This window comes from Phaenicophaeus curvirostris, chromosome 2 (assembly GCF_032191515.1).
Source record: "Phaenicophaeus curvirostris isolate KB17595 chromosome 2, BPBGC_Pcur_1.0, whole genome shotgun sequence".
Classification (NCBI taxonomy): Eukaryota; Metazoa; Chordata; class Aves; order Cuculiformes; family Cuculidae; genus Phaenicophaeus; species Phaenicophaeus curvirostris.
This window is the reverse complement of record NC_091393.1, coordinates 84816355-84838974: the sequence shown is the minus strand read 5'-3', so window position 1 is coordinate 84838974 and position 22620 is coordinate 84816355. Positions and strand designations below refer to the sequence as shown.

General features: G+C 39.3%; 1 protein-coding gene across 3 annotated transcripts in view; it reads left to right on the top strand.

Moving 5' to 3' along the window:
* The first annotated feature begins 5405 nt into the window (after nt 1-5405).
* The window catches only part of TMEM63A (transmembrane protein 63A), a 31063-nt gene continuing 13848 nt past the window's right edge, over nt 5406-22620 (top strand). For 2 of the 3 annotated variants that reach the window (XM_069852685.1, XM_069852683.1), the window contains exons 1-13: nt 5406-5421; nt 6861-7056; nt 8810-8889; nt 10400-10463; nt 11575-11612; nt 12776-12918; nt 15279-15330; nt 16454-16562; nt 16944-17014; nt 17471-17551; nt 18147-18270; nt 18585-18718; nt 20684-20821. In XM_069852685.1, coding sequence (XP_069708786.1) covers nt 6871-7056; nt 8810-8889; nt 10400-10463; nt 11575-11612; nt 12776-12918; nt 15279-15330; nt 16454-16562; nt 16944-17014; nt 17471-17551; nt 18147-18270; nt 18585-18718; nt 20684-20821 — 1220 coding nt within the window. In that variant the 5' untranslated portion in view covers nt 5406-5421; nt 6861-6870. Of the gene's footprint in view, nt 5422-5505; nt 5612-6860; nt 7057-8809; nt 8890-10399; nt 10464-11574; nt 11613-12775; nt 12919-15278; nt 15331-16453; nt 16563-16943; nt 17015-17470; nt 17552-18146; nt 18271-18584; nt 18719-20683; nt 20822-22620 lie in introns of those variants that run through there. The other variant, XM_069852684.1, reaches the window with a different exon arrangement.

Below are 22620 nucleotides of genomic sequence, written 5' to 3'. Positions count from 1 at the left end.
CTGTCTAGCTAGATTTTTCTATTTATTTGATTTTATCATACACATATTAATGCTCAGGCCTTTCAAAGGAAGACTCTATTATGCTCACATTAAGTTATACCGAGGCTTGTAAACAGATTGCTAGATGAAAGAAAAGATAGCAAAGGGCTGCCAGGCTAGAAGCCTGAATTAAATCCATTAAGATATATTTGAATAGGCAGATAAGTAAGGAACAGCAAGCTGGGTTTCTTCAGAAAGAGGAAACCACAGCGAGAGTTGCCACACATGGTAAAGCATCAGGCCACCTGCTACTCACGTCCAGAAACTATTGATGTCCTGTTGGGAGTTCACCCATCAAGGGAAGTCCTGCTGTGATAAATCAAACTAAAGTGACAGTGGAGCTCTTCAGCCATAAGGTCATTTAATAAAGCAAAGGAAGAGTCACACACATGTCAATACCCCGCACACTTGTTCAACTTGGTGCTAAAGAGCTGTTGAAGTGGATATGGAGTACGTAAAATACAAAAAAGATAGGAGAACTTTAAATTCTGTCAACCTGCGCCCTAGGTCCTGAGGCTGGATTTCCATCAGCTCTAGCAACATAATTAAACATTTGCTAACTAATGACAGTAAGTGGCACTTTGTCACCAAAAGAACAGACAGTGATAAACAAAACCTTATTTACAAGAGGTAGGGAGGAGGGAAATGTGACTCTGCTGTTAAAATTGGAGATAAACAAAATCACACCACTTAGCTAAAGAGCCTGTCTAGACAGAGGAAGAAAAAAAAAAACAAAAACAAATGACAAGTTCTTGATCTTATTTTTGTGAGAAAGAGAGGGAAAAAATATTTTGTAGCTGGGCAAAAGTCCTCAGAACCAAGAATGTCAAGACTACAGTGTCAATATCACAGTACAACACCTATTTGAAACTGCAGAATAAGATAGTCTAGCCAGAGCAAGGTCTTCTTAATTCTGAAAAACCAGACAAGAATCAAAAGTACAAACAACTTAAGAAATCAGCAAGAAAATCAACCAAACAGATTTTGGTCCTAGAAGTGTAAGAGCCATAAGCATGCACTGAGGCTTCACCCACGTTGCAGGTCTACTCTGCTGTAGCTACATTAGTAAAATTTAATTTAAAAGAAAGCAATTGCAAGTATTCAGTTTTGAATTCCTATTTTGAAACAAGCTGTCCACATGTAGAGTTATTCCAGAAAAGCCACGATAGACTAATTACTAGTCTATATTCATGCCAAATGACTTTCCCACCAACATAGCCCTAAGTAGAAGAGAGTGCATTTTAAAGCTAAAATCATTAACATGATTCAATAATAGTGGAATTTATTTACTCCAGCTGTGAATCTGAATGACTCTGATTTGAGCTGAGGACTTCTATGCTATTTTCTAATGAATATAATTGTGTATGGCCAATTTAAATAATCTACGATGCAGCTGCAAGACAAATTACAAAATTCTATCCTGAAATGTCTCTTAGTTACTGCAGGTAGCTGGAATATTTTCCCTTCCTGTGGGCCAGAGTGGGGAAAGGCACATAGCCACATGCTGCTCTGCTGAGCAAGCATTCCTGAAAAGTGAGGCAAGGATTTGACAGAGCAAAGCAATTCTTCCCACGTGGATTAATAAAATGGCAGGGAATGGGACAGCAGGTATGCAGGCAGGGCCCTAAGGAGCACACGCATGGACATAAGATGGAGGGGCAGGAGCAGGACTGTCAGCTGAAGGAGATATGGTCTTCATGGCACATTTTAAATATCAAAGTCAACAGGTGACTGAGATTTTGATCAGTGTAGCATCAGACTGAACCTTCCAATGCCCTAATGATTTTGGTTGTTTCTAGAGTAGGTCACTGTTCTGAAACATCACCGCTGGCTTCATCCATGAGACTGGGGTTTAACAAGGCCAAATGACGGGTCCTGCACTTGGGGCACAACAGCCCTGTGCAGTGCTATAGACTAGAAGCCTGGCTGGAAAGCTGCCTGGAGGAGAAGGATCTGGGGGTGTTGGTTGACAGCGACTGAACATGAGCCAGCAGTGTGCCCAGGTGGCCAAGAAGGCCAATGGCATCTTGGCTTGTATCAGAAATGGCGTGACCTGCAGGTCCAGGGAGGTTGTTCTCCCTCTGTACTCGGCACTGGTGAGACCGCTCCTCGAATCCTGTGTTCAGTTCTGGGCCCCTCACCACAAGAAGGATGTTGAGGCTCTACAGTGAGTCCAGAGAAGAGCAATGAAGCTGGTGAAGGGGCTGGAGAACAAGTCTTATGAGGAGTGGCTGAGAAAGCTGGGGTTGTTTAGCCTGGAGAAGAGGAGGCTGAGGGGAGACCTCATTGCTCTCTACAACTACCTGAAAGGAGGTTGTGGAGAGGATGGAGCTGGCCTCTTCTCTCAAGTGACAGGAGACAGGACAAGACGGAATGGCCTCAAGCTGCCCCAGGGGAGGTTCAGGCTTGACATCAGGAAAAATATTTTCATGGAAAGGGTCATTGGGTACTAGCAGAGGCTGCCCAGGGAGACGGTTGATTCACCTTGCCTGGAGGTGTTTAAAAGACAGGTGGATGAGGTACTGAGGGGCATGGTTTAGTGTTTGATAGGAATGGTTGGACTCGATGATCCAGTGGGTCCTTTCCAACCTAGTGATTCTATTATTCTATGATTCTATGACTGGAAGTAGGGTGCAAATCTTTGAAGGTGAGTGGTCTCCTCCCCTCCCTCTGAACAGTTAACATTTTCATCATTATCATAACCACTTTCTTCCTCAGATGCCTGCTGCTCATTGAGGTAAACAATGACAAAGGACAAAGACACAGCAGGAGGAGGTTGGTTGGCAATGCTGGGTATCAAATGGCTGTTGGGGACAGTAAAATGAAAGGTAGAGAAATGAGGGATGGCAGAGCCTTGCTGTGCTGCATTTCTAGCCTGTTGGCTAGAAGCAGTTAACCCTGTAAAGGACAGGATGTCCTTGTGGATGGCTGGGAATCTGTTTTATCCTGGCTCTGTCATAGACACATTAAGTTAAACTCCCTAGGTCTCATTTTTTCCAGTTTACAATATTGGAATGCTATTTGTCTCTTTATAGGTGTGTGGAGACAAGTCGCTTTGAATATTTCATGGAACATTCATATTACTACTATTACTTAGTTGATTTCAGAGTTGGACTGGTCCACTCATACCTGCAAGCTCACCCACTTTACCAGACAGGGAATTGTGAAATCTCTCTTGAAATCTCACATATCTTCTCCTTTTTTTTTTTCTATAAAAACCTCTGTTTGGATCTGGGATTCTTTTATGTTAATGCCTAATGTGAGTCACAGAGGCACAAAAGGGTTTCCTCCAAACCAGTGCACAGCAGTCCACACCAGCACTAAAAATGGGAAATCACCAGGTAGCTAGTAAATCCTTTGTTCTTCACCAGATTTTTTTTTTCTTTAGGATTCAGCATAAAATTTTCATAGATAAACTATGAACCTTGAAGAGGGGGCTGAGAGGAGACCTCATTGTCCACTACAACAGCCTGAAAGGAGGTTGTGGTGAGATGGGTGTCGGTCTCATCTCCCAAGTGATAAGTGATAGGATGGGAGGAAAGGACCTCAAGTTGTGTCAGGGGAGATTTGGATTGGATATTAGGAACAACTTCTTTACCCAAAAAGTGGTGAAGCATTGGGACAGGCTGGGCAGGGAAGGGATAGAATCACCATCCCTGGAGATGTTCAGAAAACACGTAGGCGTGGCACTGTGGGGCACGGTTTAGCAGGTATGGCGGTGTTGAGCTGATGGGAGGACAGGATTGATAAGTGGCAGATTTTAAGTTAGTATATCTCATAGTGATGTGTCTTGAAAAATGTTTTCTTTCCTAAAGGGGGACCGATGAATGGCAAATGTTTGAATTTGTATCTTAATCTATAACAATTGTCTAAGCTTGTATATCCCATAGTGATACGTGTTTGGAAGGATGTTTATCTAAAGGTGGGACAGCTGTGAAAGAAACAGGGATCCCAGGCATCCTGCAAGATAAGATAAGGAAGCCTGAAATCCACACTACTACTCCAGTGGAAAAGGACTGTTTTTCCCAAAATTTGGGCTGCAACTGCCGCTCCCCCCAACCTTTTTTGGAGGTGGGTTGATGAAAAATGTAGATCTGTACTATAAAAGATGCACAGTTTCTTGCTTGGTATGCGTGTTTTTGAAGGATTGATTCCCCCACGCATCCAGCGCTGCTAATAAAGGGTCATTGGGCACTGGCACAGGCTGCCCAGGGAGGTGGTTGGGTCACCTTGCCTGGAGGTGTTTAAAAGATGGGTGGATGAGGTGCTGAGGGACATGGTTTAGTGATCGATAAGAATGGTTGGACTCGATGATCCGGTGGGTCTTTTCCAACCTGGTGATTCTATGATTCTATAATACCTGCTTAATAACGACTATCTAGTTTTTATTGAGTTATTAGATCAGAATCCTTGCCCAGCTGCACCTAGCTTCCCACTTCTGTGAGGATTCCTAGAAAGCAAGGGGGTTTGGAAACTCCGTCCTTTGAATCAAGATGGTCCTAGAGGACTTTTCCAATCTTAATGATTCTACGATTCTATGCTGTAGATTAAATCTCAGTGCTCGGAGGCAAAGCTTGGCTCAAGAGGCTTTCAAGGCAGCCCTGGTGTAGGCGGGCTTCTGGCTCAGAAGCTCCTGCTCGTGCTGCCCGGAGGGAACAACACCAGCTTTAAAGTCTGCTTTGGGCAGGTCCAGGGAGGTTATTCTCCCTCTGTACTTGGCACTGGTGAGACTGCTCCTTGAATACTGAGTTCAGTTCTGGGCCCCTCACCACAAGAAGGATGTTGAGGCTCTGGAGCGTGTCCAGAGAAGAGCAACAAAGCTGGTGAAGGGGCTGGAGAAGAGGCCTTATGAGGAGCGGCTGAGAGAGCTGGGGGTGTTTAGCCTGGAGGAGGCTGAGGGGAGACCTCATTGCTCTCTACAACTACCTGAAAGGACGTTGTAGAGAGGAGGGTGCTGGCCTCTTCTCTCAAGTGACAGGGGACAGGAGAAGAGGGAATGGCCTCAAGCTCGGCCAGGGGAGGTTCAGGCTTGACATCAGGAAAAAATTCTTCACGGAAAGGGTCATTGGGGACTGGCACAGGCTGCCCAGGGAGGTGGTTGAGTCACCTTGCGTGGAGGTGTTTAAAAGACGGGTGGACGAGGTGCTGAGGGGCATGGTTTAGTGTTTAATAGGAATGGTGGGACTAGATGATCGGGTGGGTCTCTTCCAACCTGGTAATTCTATGATTAAATCAAAAATAGACCACTTAGCGCCATTGGCGCCTCCCGGCCCAGCCCGGCCCTGCGCGCATGCGCGCTCCGCACTTGTGGCTGCGGCGGCGGCTGCGGGCCGGGCGGGGCCGGACGGGGCGGGGCGGGAGCGGCGCTGCCTGGGGACTGAGGTGAGACCGGGAACCGGACGGGGCGGGGAGGGGATGGGACACCCCGCGGGGCGGTGACGCACCCGGCCCCGGCCGCGATAGGGGACGTGGGGCTCCCTGCCCCACCGGCGGCGGCGCCCGTGATCGGCGGGCGGCGGGGGCGTTGGGAAATAACAGCTTTGAGACGCTGGAAACTGCCTGATAAGCTGCGGTGCGTGAGTGTCTGTTCAAAAATACCCCTCCTCTTCTGTCGGCGCTGAGTTTCAGTGCTTAGAAAGCAAGAACGCGGTCGTGGCACAAATTCCGTGTGGTTTTTTTCCCCCTGCCCCTGATGAGCCGCCTCTGTTGGGCAGATTTTTTTTTCCTGCCATGTCACAGGGTCCAACATTTAGTAAATTCTGTTTTGCAAGAGGTATGCTGTTTTTCTGCTGTTTAAAGGGAGAATTTGTAGTTATTCGTGTTCTTTCTTAAGTTCTGTTTTCAGCATCCAGATAAGGCTGTCACCAGAGACGTGTGTTCCTCTTACAGTGGTGTGATATCCCAGAAATAGTGTCCCATGACCCATGATGAGGACATGACAATATTTGCTTTCAGAGGATAGAGTTTTTTGGGGGTATACTTGCTTTCTTTATGAATTTATCAGTCAGAGCTGTATTCTGCGTGAAACATGCTTTTGTCCAAAGTACATGGGAGCCATCAAGTTAATAAGAACCAAGAAAATAAATGTTTGAAGTGGGAAGATCCAAAATAAGTGAGCGGTTGCCTTCACTGACAGAAAGACCTTCTGCAGTCTTGCACGTTATTGTACTATCTGAGCAGGTCATTCAGCTAAAATGAGGTAGATGGCTGTTTTCCTAAAAAAAGATTAGAAATACTCTTTTTTGTTCATTATATACCGTAATTATTGTACGGTTCTTCCAGTTGAAATCTACTAAAAAAGGAAAATCACACAATATTCCAAGAACAGAGAGGAGCATGTGTGTTTGTATAGTTGGGTTTTTTTTTCTGTGGAATTAATGGTAAACTTCTTAATAGTTTCAAGGTCTTGACATTTGAATATAAATTTCATAAGTTCGCACATGCTCATCAACGCAGAACAAAAATCTTCAAACTGCTGTTGCTGGAATATCTAATTTTACTCCTAGAATCAGAATTCAGGCTGGATTAAGTACTTTGATGTTACAGATTAGAAGACAGAGAAGCTTTTGTGTGGGTCTTCTGTAGTCTTCCTTAGGTGCAGAGGACATAGTTGTCTGGAATTCTTGCTTCTAATTTCTGCTCAGCCTGTCAGTTATTGTGAAATATTTTAGAGGGAAAAATTGTCAAATGTGGTTTCACTTCCGAAGTAGTTTCCTGATTGAATCTCCCTGCGCTTTTTGTACTTGTAATGTTAGCAGATCTCACACATACCAGGCAGGTTTCTCACATGGATGTTTCATTTTTTCTTTTCTTTTTTAAAGGAAAGACAAAATGAACCCTTTCTTTTTTCTGGGTTTTGGACATTCTCATCTAGTCTACTTCTGGAATAGAAGTGTACCTTTCAACTCAACAAACGAGACATACTGCTACAGCACTGCCCGGGGCAGCACGGTGCTACAAGGAGTAACTTTTGGTGGAATCCCAACTGTCCTGCTGCTCGATGTAACCTGCTTTTTTGTAAGCCCAGTTTCTGTTTCTTGTATTGAAAATCCTTTGGGCCTTCTTGAAAGTTTGGTGGTTCAGAATTCTCTTATTTGTCAGGTAGGGGGTTGTTTCTGAAAATATTCAGAATAATAAATTGCTAACTTGGTTATTTTTCAAAAGGAAATACAATATGGAGGATCTGTCATTTCACAAACTTTTTAAAAATTAAATTTCAAGAAGCTGCTGAGGAAAAAATGTACCAGTCAGCTCAGTCCTGGCAAAAGGAACAGGATAGTCGCTGGTCTAGAGGCTCTAGGACAGGCCTAAGACTCTAATAAAACTTAGTTATTTCTATGAGTTTGGTCTAGGTGGTCTTAAGCCACTAGAGAAAGAACTGTAGACCTGCAGATCGGCCTGATAAGTGAGGTTTGTGGTAATAAAATGAGGCTAAAGAGATGATATTGTTCCCAAGTCCTAGTAAGATACTGTGTAGAAACTTAAAACTACCTAAGCTAGTAGTTCTGTAGGAACACATTTAATAAGATTTAGTTGGAGTGTTTGAGGGAATTCTTTTTTTTTAAAGCTGTGGTTGAATTTTAAGATTCGGTGTCTGCCTTTGAGTTCCTTGTGCTTGAACTCCCCTTTCAGGCAGCATTAGACAGAGAGTTAGATGCAATGTAGGAGGTTCCTCTCTTCTTCAAGTACAGAGTACTGCCATTTATTTGGCAACTCCTGTATTCCAATGTTCATGACATGTTTGCTGCAGATTCCTTTAGTAACTGTCAGTTCATGGGTTTCAGAATATTATTTCTAGGCTGGTTTCCTAAGAAAGCAAGATTTATTTATTGCATTGTCTTCCCATTTTTGTCTGGCAGTTTCTCCTAATAACTGTAGATTATGTTAGCCAACCACAGTTGTCAAGAGACTGTACAGAACTTCCCTGCTTACATGGAGTTTAATGGCCAGGTGAAGCAGGAAGATCTAAATTAATATTTCCTGCTGGGAAGAAGGCTCTTATAAAAAGTTTTTATTCATTGTGAAATGTGGAAATTAGCTGTGTAATATTGACATAGAGATAATCTTGACTTGTATTCAGTCTGGCCAGTCAGTATTTGCATAGATCCAATTAAGTTACATCAGTGGCAGCACTTTCTAGTCAGACAGGTATGGGATGTAGGAGGGGCTAGGAGGTGAGGGTGTATGCTACAAATGCATGGAAAACAGGCCCTGTGACTTTTGCTTTATTGCTTCATACAGAGCAACATATTTCTCTTAAAAAAAAAAAAAAGCATGCAAAAAAAATAGATTGCAGACATCAAATATAAGTTTCTGGGGTTTATGAGTTATAATAGTATGTTACTTCTATTGAGGGTAAAAATAATTCTCATACTTGAGAAAACAGTTGAGCCCTCTACAGCCTGTTTACATCACTGTTTAAAGTTAAAATAAAAGAAATAAAATAAAATTGCAAGTAGTTCTGGTCATTAAGTAATGAGCAATAGTAAAGGTGTATTTATGAAAGTTTCGCCTTCCTCTAAGTACTGCTTGCTACTTCTCCTGTCACAAATCTCCATATATTTGCAATTCAGAAGTATTGTTCTAGCAGGTATTCTGGTCCTTTAATCCCAGATGGGTTGGTTTGTAGCATGGTCACCATTGGTTTGGTTAACATGTGGCAGTTGGTTTAGAAGCTAGGACAGGGTTTTTTTTGACAGTCTTTATATACCTAAGCGGCATTATGAAGTAGAAAAATAAATATTCAAAGATCTCTGGTTTTATTTTCTAGATTTTAATATTGCTGTTTTCCATTATAAGAAAGAGATTTTGGGACTACGGTCGTGTTGCTCTGGTGTCAGAAGCTGAAAGGTAAAAAAGATTTGCGATTGAACCGATTTGTTGAAACCATTTGAGGAATGTGGAAGTAGGTACAGAAAGCAGGACTTATATTAAGTGCATTTGTATCACTTAGATATATTTGTAATCACATGGTGCTTTGTGTGAAATGCAACCCACTCACAGAGTTACTCTTTACAGTTCCGGTAATAAAATTGTATGTTTGGCACTGTCATGAATGTCATTCTACGGTTGTGGTTCAAGAAAGTGGAGGTAGGGAAATACGCTGCTTGTCTGCTACCACATGACATACCTACATGCTGATGTTTACAGCCTGTTTCTGTGATAAGAGGATATTAGTTATTTTGTTTATCTTGGCTCAAGCCTGGTAGCTTCCCAGAGCTTCCTATGCAGCCTGTGCCATAGTATTTCTGAAGGGTTTAAAAATAAAAAAGAATTGCATTGTTGCAGGTTTCTGAATTCTCGCTGTTTTTTAGTAATACCGCAAATGAACTTTTGATAAGATTTTTTTAAAAATTATTTCTACCAGATGATATTTTAGGATGCTTAAATGCTAGCTGTCTATTTATGAATTGGATAAACTAACAGCGAGCCTTTTCCTGGTACTAGTGGTGTAACTAAGTTGTGGTAAATTCACAACTGAGCAACAGGAAGGGACTCAAAATGTGGTTTTAGGGGCAATCCGTGTACAGTTGTGAAAAGTAGATGGTGAAAAAAAAGGTAGTTAATACCCGAGACAGTTTTAATCCAGCTAGCTCAGGCAGCAGAAGGGAAAGTGCTCTGGTAGAGGCTTCCATGTGGGCTGTAGAGGCTTGCATGGGCAGACAGGTCCTTGAGCAGTCAGACGCTTAGGAGCCTACCTTATTAGTCCTGCTGGACTGTTGCCCTGAGCCAGCTAGGTCAAAATTATTGGATACACCTATGAATATGTTCTATTTTAACATATATTGTTCTGTAATTGTGGGCGGATTGCCATTGCAACATCTCTTTTTAGCAACAAGTTAAAGCCAGGTACTTTGCTATAGTTGAGGGCTACAGAGCCTTGCTACAGGACTGAACTTGTGTGAGGAGGTGGCCCTGCTGTTAAGGAATTCAATTGTGTAGAGAAATTCTGAGTAGTGGCTGTAAGATGAATGAAGAGAATTGGAATGAAAGGATGTGATATCTTGTAATGAGGAATATTTGGATACCTTGCAAATCTGATTCTCATTACGCTTCCAAACCTGTATTGCATTCTTTTATATTGCTGTGGTTTCATATCATTTTAAAAACGTTTTCTTACTAGTTTGGTTAAATTCTCCCACCTCAGGAGCTCAGGTCCTCCTTTTTTACCATGAGATACAGCAAACATTTCTATAATTAAGCATATCTCACAAGGTGAAAACCACAGCTTTCATAAGTGAAAAATTGGTTTTGTACTACTTCACTTAGTTCCTTCAGAAATGATAAAGTTGATATAATTCTGTGGAATTCTATCATCCATTATTAAAGATACTTAAAACCATAATTTAATGTATTTTAGTGAAACAAGATACAACCGATTGTCAACATCTTCATCAGTACCTGAAGATCTTGACTATGATAAGGTAAGTATTCTAGAGTTTTGATGTGATTTTTTTAATGTAAATTGTTGTAATTTGCCATTTCACTTAGCCCAATGAAACAGTCGCTAAACTGCAAGACCATCTATATGCAAAAATTAGTAACGCCTTATGTTTTTATAGAGCCATGTGAAATCTCAGTCCATTTCCTGACAAACTGTTGCCATGTCATGAACCAGTATCTTGTGTCATTGTTTTTAAGTGACTATTTTTTTTTCTTAATTAGGAGGGGGGCTATACGTTAGATTTTAAAAGGGGAGGCAGGGAAGAGCAAAGGCTAATAAATAATTTGTGCAGCTTCAGAATGAACCATGCAAGAGTTGTCTAATGGTGGCAGTCTACATTTTAACATTTTGTGTATGTATCAACGTAATATCTAGCCTTGCAACTAAATAGTCTCATGAACATTAGTGTAGGTTTTTAATCTTTTTTTAAAACCCTAGAGCAACTTCATAATTGAAACTATTAAATAAAAACATGTCTCTATAGCTTGAAACTATTCACTTGAAATAAGATACATTTTGAGAGATGAATTTTTTTTTAATCATACTGAAACATTCAGTGAGATGTGATTTCTGCTGTACAGTTTTATAGGAGGATTTGTACACCTATTCAAGAAGCCTTTCTGTTAACATAATCACAGCATTGTTTCTAACTACTGTTTGACCAATAAACTTGTACTAGATTCTCACAAAACTTATCCTTGAAATTGGAGAGTATCTGGAAATGGCTTTGGAAAAAATAATCAACTTTTCTGCTCTAAAACAATCCTTTAAAAAAAATTCTTAGAAGCCTCAATCTTTACTTCTGTTCATTGGACATAGGACTTGGACACACTTCTGTAAACTTAAGACATGCAAGTAATAAAAAAACCCTCTTAAATACTCACTGAAGGCAGACGTATGAATTACCTTGTGAAAAATATGTAGAGTATGAGGCATTTTCCTGTATGTTTCTAAATGATTATTTAGGAGCAGCAAACTGCCAGCTTATTAGCTAAGAGATTGGCTTAATAGAAGCACTTCTTTTAATTGTACAGATGAGAGACTGTATTTTTTGTATGCTAGGTCCTGAAAACTTCCTTCTTTGTTTCTAGGGGTTTTGTTCTTGGGTGACAGCTGCTTTTCGGATGCAGTAAGTATATGAATCAGAATTAGTGAGCTGTGGTTTACTTTGCTCTTTTTTTAATTACAAGAGGGGGATTGTCTTAAAAAAAAAGTTGTTTGTTTTTTTTCTTGAACAGATAGAATTAATTTAACATAAACAGTGATACAAGTGCCTCTGATGGGGTGGAAAAAAGAATGTGAGAACAAAGTCAGATAATGGGAACCCTTCCTCAGGATATAGTTGTACTGCTGGCAGCCCAGGGACCCCTAATCTTGGGACAGTGTGTGAGCCTTGATGAATCTATGGCATTTATATGGATTCTGAGCTAATAACTAAGCTTTTCGCTTCAAAGAGTACCGTGTGTCCCCCTGTTTGAAACCTGTAGGGCCCTGGCCAGGAAGCAGGGTCCCCTGAAATGGTTTTTGTGGAGAAGTGCTGGTTTAGTTTGGGCTGGAATTAACTAACTAGGAAAGCCTACCTCACTGTTTTCCAGTAACTGAGCATTAGAGCTGTAATTTTCATCCTTTGTGTCTCTTGAGACTTAGTAAATTATAATTTTTTTAAATCGGTTTATTGGTTGGGTACATTGAAACAAAAAAAGGGGTTGGGATTGAGCTCATCTTTCTCCCATTTTGCTAGTTCAGTTCCTTCCTTTCCCAAGAACTCCTATTTTAATGATCTGTCTGGCTGAAAATGGGTAGATAATGAGACTTCATTCCAAAGCCTGTTAATAGTTTCTGTTAATTTGATGTCGTAAGATAATTCTGCATTTATTTGCCTTATTGGGAGCCTTTATGCGGGTGACCAAACACTGTCGCAGTGTGATCTTAAGATCTGAGATGTAGGCTTGACACCTGGTGACTGTCAAAAAGCAGGAGAACACAGTAAATTACTTTGTGCTCTCTTAGGCTGATAAAAAAAAAAAATTGAATTTATATTTGCATTTCAGATTGCTTGTTTCCATCTTAAATTCCCTCATGTTAATTTTTTAATGTTGATGCTGCACAAGAAAAAGACACACTTGGAACATAAATTTATGCATCAAAGAACACAACCGTGTTGAAAATGGATAGGGAATTAATGAGATGTCACTGGGTAGACTGAGAAATTACTGTATGTTCAAAAACCATACCCCAAAACCCCAAAGATATTAAGCAGACTGACTGTATGCTTTCCTGTCTATGATGCAGCGATGATGAGATTCATGAGAGATGTGGTGAAGATGCCATACATTACCTTGCCTTCCAGCGTCACATCATCTGTTTGTTGATTGCTATCAGCATTTTGTCTGTGTGTGTCATATTGCCTGTCAACCTATCGGGTGATCTACTTGGTAAGAATTTTTTTTTGGTTTTGTGAGAAGAAGGTTGTGCTTTGTATCTTTGCAAAAGCTTTTAGGATTTTTTTTTTAATTTTGGTAAACTTCATAAGGTTTGTGGGTGTATTTCCCCCTTCCCCTCCATCTGATATGTGTGTAATTTTGTGTGACATTCGTATGAGAGTAGATATTTCTTTAAACATCTGGCAAAAAACTGTTGTCAGAAAAAGATGGCAGACCATATGCTGACATAATTGACTTCATTTAGAAGGCTCAAGGCAGGATTAACTTGACCTGTGCCCTCTTAACTGGTTGTGATGGGCAATGGAAACTGTCTTCACAGTTGAGAAGTCTTTTTTTGGTGTCCAATCTGAATCTTTTTGCTGCAGTTTAAGATCTCTGGGGAGAATAGATTGTTCTTTTCCTCTTTGCAATATCCTTTTAGCTTCTTGTGAATTATAGATTAATTTGTCCTTTTCCCTCTTTTTCATAAACAAAGCCAGTTAATTCAGTTATTAATGAGAAATGCTTTCTGTTTGGCTAATTGTAAAATCATCAGCCATCCTCTGCACTTTTTTTTAATCTAGCTAGACTGCCTACCATTGCTTCCTTCTGTCTTGCAGCTGAAAACCAGGCAAATCTTCTTGCTGAGACTTTGTCGGTGCTAGGCAAATAATTATTTCATGTTTCTTGCAGTCTAGTCCTGATTATTCCTGTCAGTGTGACACCTACTTCTTTCCATCATTAATTTGCCCTCCACAAAATACAATGTGTGCCCTCTTGTCTGCTGTTCAAGTTTCTAATGAGGATACTGGTGGCCTGAACTTAAATCCTGTTTAAACATTCTTACATTTTTGATAATGAGCCCTTATAAGCCCATTTTATACTTCGCTTTGTGTCAGTCTTGTCAAGATCATGTTTACAGATTTGGTCATCTTGGTGAAAAGTGATGCAAAAAACCACAATAATTCATTTGGTTTTCCCAGGAGCTCTCAGGGAGAGTACTTGCTTGTGTTTTGTTCTGTTTGTTCTTATACCACAGCAATTGCATCTTATTTTGTGTGCTGACCTTGCTGATCTTTGTCCCTATTTATTCTCTTCTATTGTCCTTAATAATGTGGCCCAGTTTTGTTTTCAATTGCTTCTTACTGTGTTTTAAGGAGCCTTGCGTCTTAGCCGTTGTTTGTAATGGGATACGTTGTACCTGTGCCTTTAGTATTGTTGCTTTCTGGAACTGCCATCTCTGATTTCTTGTTTATGACCTCATTCTTAGCAATTCTTTTTATGTTAATATCTGCTTTCTTAAAGATCATTGCTTTACCTTTTTTTTTCTTCTTTGCATTTCTTTTCTTTTTTTGTTCTTTCAAAGAACACTGTCACTTCACAGTGACTTCTCCTTCCTTGCTTTCCATCTCTGTGTTCTCAGCCAGCATCTCTAGTTTTAGAGAATCAAATCCAATACAACTGGAGACCTAGTTGCTGTGCTCATAAAGTAGAGAGAGAGATGTCGTGCCTTTAAAGAACTTATAGATTGCAGTTTCCTCTTCTGTATATTTATACCAGAATTGATTTTGGATTTTGTTATATGCACCAGTTTGGGTACATTGTCCTTCTCTAGCTACAATTTGGTAGAAGTTGTAGTATCTTGGATACCAATAGATTCTTGCTGTTAGTTCAAATGGCTGGCCTTCTAAAGCAGTAGAATACAGCTTTTGTTTTCCTGCGTTATTTTTTGTGATGGTACGAAATACAGCTGGGGAAAAAAAAAAGTTTTATTGCTTCTCCCGTTCTTCCTCCCCTGCCACCAGATGCTGATTTGTGCATTTGCAGTGCTTTCTGTTGTGATGACTTAACTTCTAATGTGGGTTTAACAGTCTGTGCTAGAAGATTATTTAGCTTTCCAGATACACTTATCTCTTTTTTGCTTTGTGAATATGTACTCAATTTTCATTCACTCACATTATCATTTTTAAAATACTTGACAGTCCAGAGAAGCAACGTTATATAAACTTTCTGATTTTTGACCTTAAGGTTATTGGTACTGTTCTGCCAGCACTGAATTAATACAGTTTAAAAAAAAAAAGAGAGATAAGAAATCAGTGAAGACAGAATAAAACCTGAAGGAAATATGTTCAGATCCCTAAACAATGTTGTTAATGGATGTGAAGAGAGAAGGGCGAACTGCTACAAAGATCTAGTATTCAGATTTTTAATATAAGTCATTATGATTTTAAATCTTTTAAACAATAAATATGCTCAGAATTAAAACATAGTATACTGACATTTAAAAAAAAATGAATAAAAGCTGACTTTCTGATAGTTTGAATGTGGATGTTGCACCAGTTAATTATGCCACCTGTTTTTGTAATTCTTAGATAAAGATCCCTATAGTTTTGGAAGAACAACTATAGTAAACTTACAAACTGGGTAAGTAAATCTTGCAGAGTACTTCTATGCTTGTGTCTGTTTCCTGCCATAGTCGCATGAATTGATACTTGGAACATGGCTCATGGGGTAGGAATTACTTATTCACACTTCATCCACTGAAACTGGGATACATTCTGCTTCAGGCTATGCAGTTACAGTGCTGATAAGAAATCTGGAGACTTGGCTTCTACTCTCTCAGCTCTTATACTACATGTTTCTCTTGGATAATGACTGCACATCTAGTGATATTATTTTCAGAAATTTCCACATTAAAAGAAATCATACATCAAAAGGGAAATAAAGCTGATAGCCTTACTAGAATGTGTAACTCGGATGATTTAAATGCTCTTACATCAGATTTGTGTGTGTGCATATCTCTCCCATCTGAGATCACGAGTAAAATTACTTCTATATGTTTTAAAAACAGTCTGTAAAGTAGTTGAGATACAAAGCTGTACAATTTTTCTGGTTTATTACTTGATCAATCTATCTGTAGTTTCTGCCACTGCACTTTGTTTTTTTTTAAGCACACTGAGAATCCTAATAACTAGTGGGGGTTTCTTGTTTGGTTGGAGTTTTTTATCTGTAAAATAAATTCCTGTATTTTAGGTTAACTGTAATTATTAATGCTCTTCACAAAACTGAGAAACCATTCATACAACAGAACTTATATAAGCTTGGAGGAAGGAGCTATCAGAGAAGCAGAATTTACTCCCTGTATCAGGCTGGTTTCTGTTTGAGTAAGGATTTTGTTCAAGGACAGTTCAGCATGCAGCACAGTAACTAATAAAGCCAATTAAACACATTTTGGCAAATAGCATGGTGTGAGCTATTGGTCATCTGAATGAGAAGGCACAAGCCAAAAGCTGTCTAAAAACGTCCATGTCATAGAATATTTGTTTTCTTTGTAGGTCTGTTACCCATAGAATTTTATGATAAGCAGGGAACGCTAATGGCTGTCCAAAGCATCTGTACAGGCATGATTGAATACCAAAAACTACCTTTTTTTCTTGGTTTGGGTTCAGTGAGAGGTTCTGATCTGCTTAGCATTTTGATGGCTACTTCTATCAACTGGACAATTAGTTCTTCCTGTTTCTCATATTCATAACATTTTGTCCTACAGTAATAATCTTCTTTGGCTGCACACAGTTTTTGCTGTTGTTTACCTGATTCTGACTGTTGTCTTCATGAGACATCACATGAAGTATGTCACATATAAAGAAGAAAACATAGTAAGTTTCTGTATTGGTGTGGAAAAAAAAAGCATACAACTTGTTTGCAAGTGGGTGATGCTAAAAAAGTAAATTGCTAAGATGCCTCCTGCTTGCTAGAATGTAACAGAAGTGAAAGCAAAGCTCCACTGACTGAATCATGAAAACGAGTGTAGAGAAGGGGCTTGGGGATGGGTTTGTGAATTTTTGTTGTAACCTATTACCCATATAGAAAGTGAATGTGGTGTTGTCTTGAATAGAGGCAGCTCCTTTAGAAATCAGGATTTCTTACCTTTTTTCTCCTCTAAAACAGTTACTTGTTTTGTCATTGCCTTTCTCTTATTCTTGTTTTCTCTTTCATTATGTGGTTTCGCAAAATTGGAGTTGCATTTTCTCTTTCAGGTTAAGTGCACATTGTTTATAACTGGTCTTCCAAAAAATGCAAAAGAAGAGATAATACAAGGTCATTTCACGTAAGTTCAGTGCTGGAGTAGTATCATCAGGAACAGGAGATTTAAATTTGTCTTAGTAGTTTCACCTGACCAAATGGAATTTTTTTTTTAACTTTTGCACTGTTTAAAATTCGTACGACAGTATGTTTCTAAAAGCATATCCCGTTCCTTGGACAGAATTGAAAAAAGTCTGTATTTCAATAAATTTAGTTAGTTGATCTCAGACTCTAAGAAAAGTGGCCATGTATCCACTCTTTCCATTCTTGCTTCCACATAGCCTTTACTTAGGAATGATGCTGTGTATCTCATTAAAGTAACTTTTGGCAGCTGTGTCTCTGGGAGTCTGTACTCTATGATAGCTCGTTCAGGAATGAAATGAGTGGTTGAGATGTCAGTTAGATATCAGTGATGTTCTTGGAAAGATTTTCTTCATTGTACATATGTTCTTATTCTTCTTTTGTACTGCTTCCTTTTCAGTGCTGCCTACCCAACCTGCACTGTGCTGGAAGTCCAGCTATGTTACGATGTAGCCAAGCTTATTCATCTCTTCAAAAAAAGGTACTTGTTTTTTTGTAATCTACCAGAGTTTAGTGTAATTTTATGAATGTTTCAGCAGTCCTTAATCACCATATACCAGTAATACTGAATTTACACATACCAGAAATGAATTTTGCTCTTAAAGTTCTGGTCTGGACTTCAGTTGGATTCGGCTGTGTTTTAAGGCGAGTTGTGGGGTTCAGCCTATTTCTTGTAGATTTGTTGCATAAGATAGACCTTGGCTTGCCGATTGTTTATTTATGTATGCATATGTTTAATTATTGTCAGGCAGTGCAAAGTGAAAAACCCACCTATTGAATTAATAACTCTGGGACCCTCTGCTTTGGCTGGGGCTGGTCATAATCGAAAGAAGTCTTATCTTCTGGGCTATACATTGGGTTTGTTCCTAGAGTCTCACAAGTCTAGGCTGCGTAATGCTATTACAGACTTGAAAATAAGTTATACTAAGTGGCCAAAGTAGAGTATGTGAATACCTTCAGTGACTGATTAATTTTTTATCAGTCCTTGACCTAACTTTTGAGATTATATTCTTCTTACTCTTGATATTGATACTGTTTTCTTGCAAAATGTAATGGATGTATTTTTTTCTCTCCAGAAAACAGGCTGAAAAAAGCCTGACTTACTATGAACACCTACATCAGAAGTATGGCAAATTGGTCCAAATCAACCCTAAGCCATGCGGTCAGTTCTGCTGTTGTGAAATGAGAGGATGCGAACGGGTAAGAGGTCATGTTTAATCTTAGTTATGGCTAGGTAGGTTGTTAAAGAGCGGAGAATAGTTTTTGTGTGACATCTTGTTGAGCTTCAGAAAATTCTTTATTCATTTATGGCACATAGTTCGTCCTTCATGTACTGTACAGAAAAGGAAATGAGATTCTTAGTGCAAAAATTGGTACAAGAAATAGTTCCTGTTTGTTTGTCTTCGTATTATGACATGGTTTGTAATTTGTGGAAGTATTATGAGGAAGAGAGAGGTTTGCCTAAGCTCTGTTTTAATGACACTTGTATGTAACAGTCATAAATTTCCCTACAGGAGGATGCTGTAGATTATTATACCAGAGTTAGAAATGAACTGATGGAAGAATATTCAAAAGAGGAACAAGCTGTTCATAGTAAACCACTGGGAATGGCTTTTGTAACATTTCAAGAGAAATCCATGGCAACCTAGTAAGTTTTGTCTGCTGTCTTGTTTGTTCTCTTTTAACTGTGATTAGTGCAACCGGTCTGTTTGTGTCACTTGTTTTCTTATGTTGGTTCTTCTTCCTTTCTTCTTCACCATCCTCTGGATTTGGTCTGCTTTGCTTTCTGGTAAGTTTTCCCCTAAGCATGCACTTTCTCACTTAGTGAGAAAAATATCTAAGGGGCTAAATAGCTCTGAACATTTATTGGGGTAAGGAGCCTTTCTTTTCTGGGTGGAATTCAGTCCATTAGTGCAGGTTAACAGTAAGCCGGACTATTTTGCTCTGGAATATGAGTTACTGATTTCTCAATTTTCTGCTGTGCAAGTGGTCCAATTACCAAACTATCACAGTGCAAACTACCCTGCTAGTTTGTCACCTCAACAAAGCAGAGTCAGTGACTGACCTGGCCATAGGTATATATTATGCATCTCACTTACCTGTTATAATAGTTGTATGTGTAGGCCTGACATCAGAAGTTGTTCTATACTTTTTACTCGGTCATCTGTAGAGAAAATGCATGTAGCCACTTGTTTTCTGTTGGAACTTTGTGAGCATCGTTTACTTTGCTGCTGATTTGTCTTACACAATTTTGATGCGATAGCCTCTCCTTGGGTGCATTTTCTGGGTGGCACTGCAGGCAGCTCTGAGTTGAATTATCAAGAACTGAAAATATTTCAGTTTGTTTGGCTTGGAAGTGATGCAGTGGACTCCATTCTCTGGAAAATTAGATTAGATTACGTGTGAAGCTGAGCCTACCATCAAGTTATTTGGTGCCCTTAGTAGGCTGTACTTCACAGAGCCCTGAAATAGGATGGAAGAAAAAAGGAATCCAGGACTGAGGTTCATGAAGTCAGGTACTTGTAGAAGCTTGGTTAATGATGGTGCTCGGTACTATGGCTTGTACTGTGAAAGCTTGATTTGTATGTATTTTTTAAAATAAACTGTCAAAGTAAAATTAACTCTCTTAAATACTTGCTGCTGCAAGATGCTGGCAATTTGACATCACTTCTTGAATTCTGGTAAGGTAAAGGTCTGGGGTTTGGGCATTATTTGTGTTTGTTTGTTTGGTGTTTGCGCATGTGATTCTCCAGTTCCTTTATGTTAAAGGCACAACTGAGAAATTAGCATGTTCAGGAATTTCAAGTGTGCCTATTCAAGTATAACGCATACTGTTTCCATGCTAGTGTAATGGAGCTCGTCTGGAGTGGAGCTTCTTTTACACAGTAATGCACACACAGTTCTAAGGCCTCTGAATATATGCCTAGCACTTCTGCTGCTGTCTTTTGGGAAATCTTTGAAAGCATTTATTTTGGGCGTGTTTAAATTTTGTTTAACTACATTGATTGTCAAACAACTTATAATATTAGAAGAAAAAAATAACTATTGTCGTTATTTTAGGAGTGGGTGAAAGAAGGTATTATTTTGAATTGTGAGAATACCAGCATGATAAAAAATTTCCTGAAAATTGATACTCAAGGCAAAATTGGCTAGTTTTGATACTACTGTAATGAAATGAGAGGGTAGACTAACCCTTTGCTTTGATTTGAAAACAGCTGTAATTACCTAAAGAGGTGTCTGGGGAACTGGCTGTCATTGGTTTTGCGGTCATTTTTTTACCTAAATCTCTTAGGCTATGATTTATTTATTTATTTATTTTAATTTTTTTTTAATATGAATCACTGCTCTTGTTCATGTTGGTAGAAGCACTGAACAGTTCAAACCTCAGACTACCTTTTGTTTCCAACTTTGTCAGATCTGTGGTAGGAACCGTTTATTTGACAGTCATTACATGTGTAATATGATGTGAGGTTGTTGTCTGAGTACTGTCTTGATATCTAGTTATTAAAAGCAAAAGAACCTTTAGCAACGCTTCCAGTCTTTCTCATTGTGTATGCAGCATTTTAGGTGTAAAAAATTGGAAAAATCCTCCTCCTCTTTTTCTTCCTTACAGTATCCTTAAGGACTTCAATGCCTGCAAATGTCAGAGTATTAAGTGTAAAGGAGAACCCCAGCCATCATCCTACAGCAGGGAGCTGTGCGTATCAAACTGGGAGGTTACATACGCTCCTTATCCTGAGAATATTTGTTGGTAAGATTCCTGTCTTGCATCCATTTATTTAAATTAATGTAGGTTCAGAATGGAGGTAGGAGAAGGGAACGGAGTGCATTTTTCTTTAACCCCAAACTAAGGCTTTAAGTAGCGTTTGGAGATGGCTGATCTGCATCTTTATTTCCATACTGCTGTTCTTCGTTGAACTTGGGAAAGCCTCATGGAGACTGACTGTAGAATTTTACCACCCCGAAGTTCTGGTACCTGCAGTTCCTGTTAACTGTTACAAAAAAAACCAAACAACCAAACCCAGCTTATTAATGTCTGGGCCTCAGTGTTTCCGTTTCTTGATGTTAATGCGTATCTCCTATTGAGATCTGAGGAAAAAACCTTGGTATTAGTGCTGAGTATTTTCCTAATATTTGTATTTTTTTTGAGTTGCCACATGATGCACATAACTTGATCTACTCTGTGAACTGTAGTCTGTCTTCTAACATCTTTTCATTGACCCTCATTCCACAGAGTCTCCCACTGCTTACAGGAGAAATATCTATATGCCTTTTGACTTAAACTGCTCCTGTGTTGCTTTCTGTCACTTTTGTAGGCTAAAAATGACTAAATGTTTTCTAAGTGTTTTGTGAATAACTTAGGGTTAGGTTAGTATAATCCTCTGTTGTCAATTTTTTGTGACATTTGTGTTGCCAAAACTTCCAGAGAGAGACACAAACATGCACAAGTTACTGTGTTTCATCTGTTAAGTAACTATTTTTTTTTTTAAAATACGCTTGTTTCCTAATGACTTAAATGGAAAATTACTTTCAAGATAACTATGCCATCTGTTTCGAAAAATTGAGAGCTTTTCTCTAGAACTACTATTTTACAGTTGGGAATAAAGTACCCGATCTTTAGTGATAAAGCTAACAATCATGTTTCTTAACTTTGGCTTTCGCAGCTGTGTTATTTTGAGACATGAATTAAAACTCTCTCTTAAGTTGCTTTCCAAGTAGGGTCAGTTTAATCTATCTTTTTCATGAAAGGGTTCTGACCTCTGTGTGCTTTATTTCTACTTCCTTTCTTCAGGCTCTCTCTGTGGACACAGGAAATTATGGTTGAGGCACAGTGATCTGAAGCATTTGCAAACCTTTAGTAAACATCCCTGAGAAGGAATGATGGTGGGGTTTTGTGGATTGTTTTTCTTTTTTCCCCTGTGGTGGTTTTTTTTCTGTGTTTTTTTCTTGGGTTTTTTTTTCCCCCCTGTGTTTTGTCTTTTCTCCCCTCCCCCTAGATGAAGAGAAGGCATAGGGTTTTGCCAAGTTACTTAGGTTCACAGAAAGAGTTGTCATAATTTGGGATGTTATTGAGCCTCTGCATCCCTGTTTTGTCTTTCTAAGTACTTGGCTTTGTCTGAGATTCAAATAACTCCAGTCCTTTTGGGAACCGTTTTGGATAATATGTTAGAGCTACATCTGTGCAAGACCTGTGGTTGCCATTTTAATACGGCAGGAAGGGGTGCAGGGTTTTTAAATTTCTTTCAGATCACAGGTTCTTGGTAGATTCTCTGTCAACCGTTCTCTTTCCAGAAATTCTCTGTATCTTCTTCTCTCTGTCTCTTCTTGTTCTAACTTTGTTTAGTACTTCTGTGTTACTAGACAGTGGAAGTGTTGCATCCCAAACCTTAACTACATTAGAGATAGTGTTTGTGTTATGAAATACTAAATATCTTCTGCAAGCACAATCTATGTTATCATTCAAGAGAGGTTTCACTGTTTTCTTTATTTCTAATAGCAATTGGAACTTGTGTAGTGCTTTGTTATGTCACTATAAGACTCCAGAAGCTC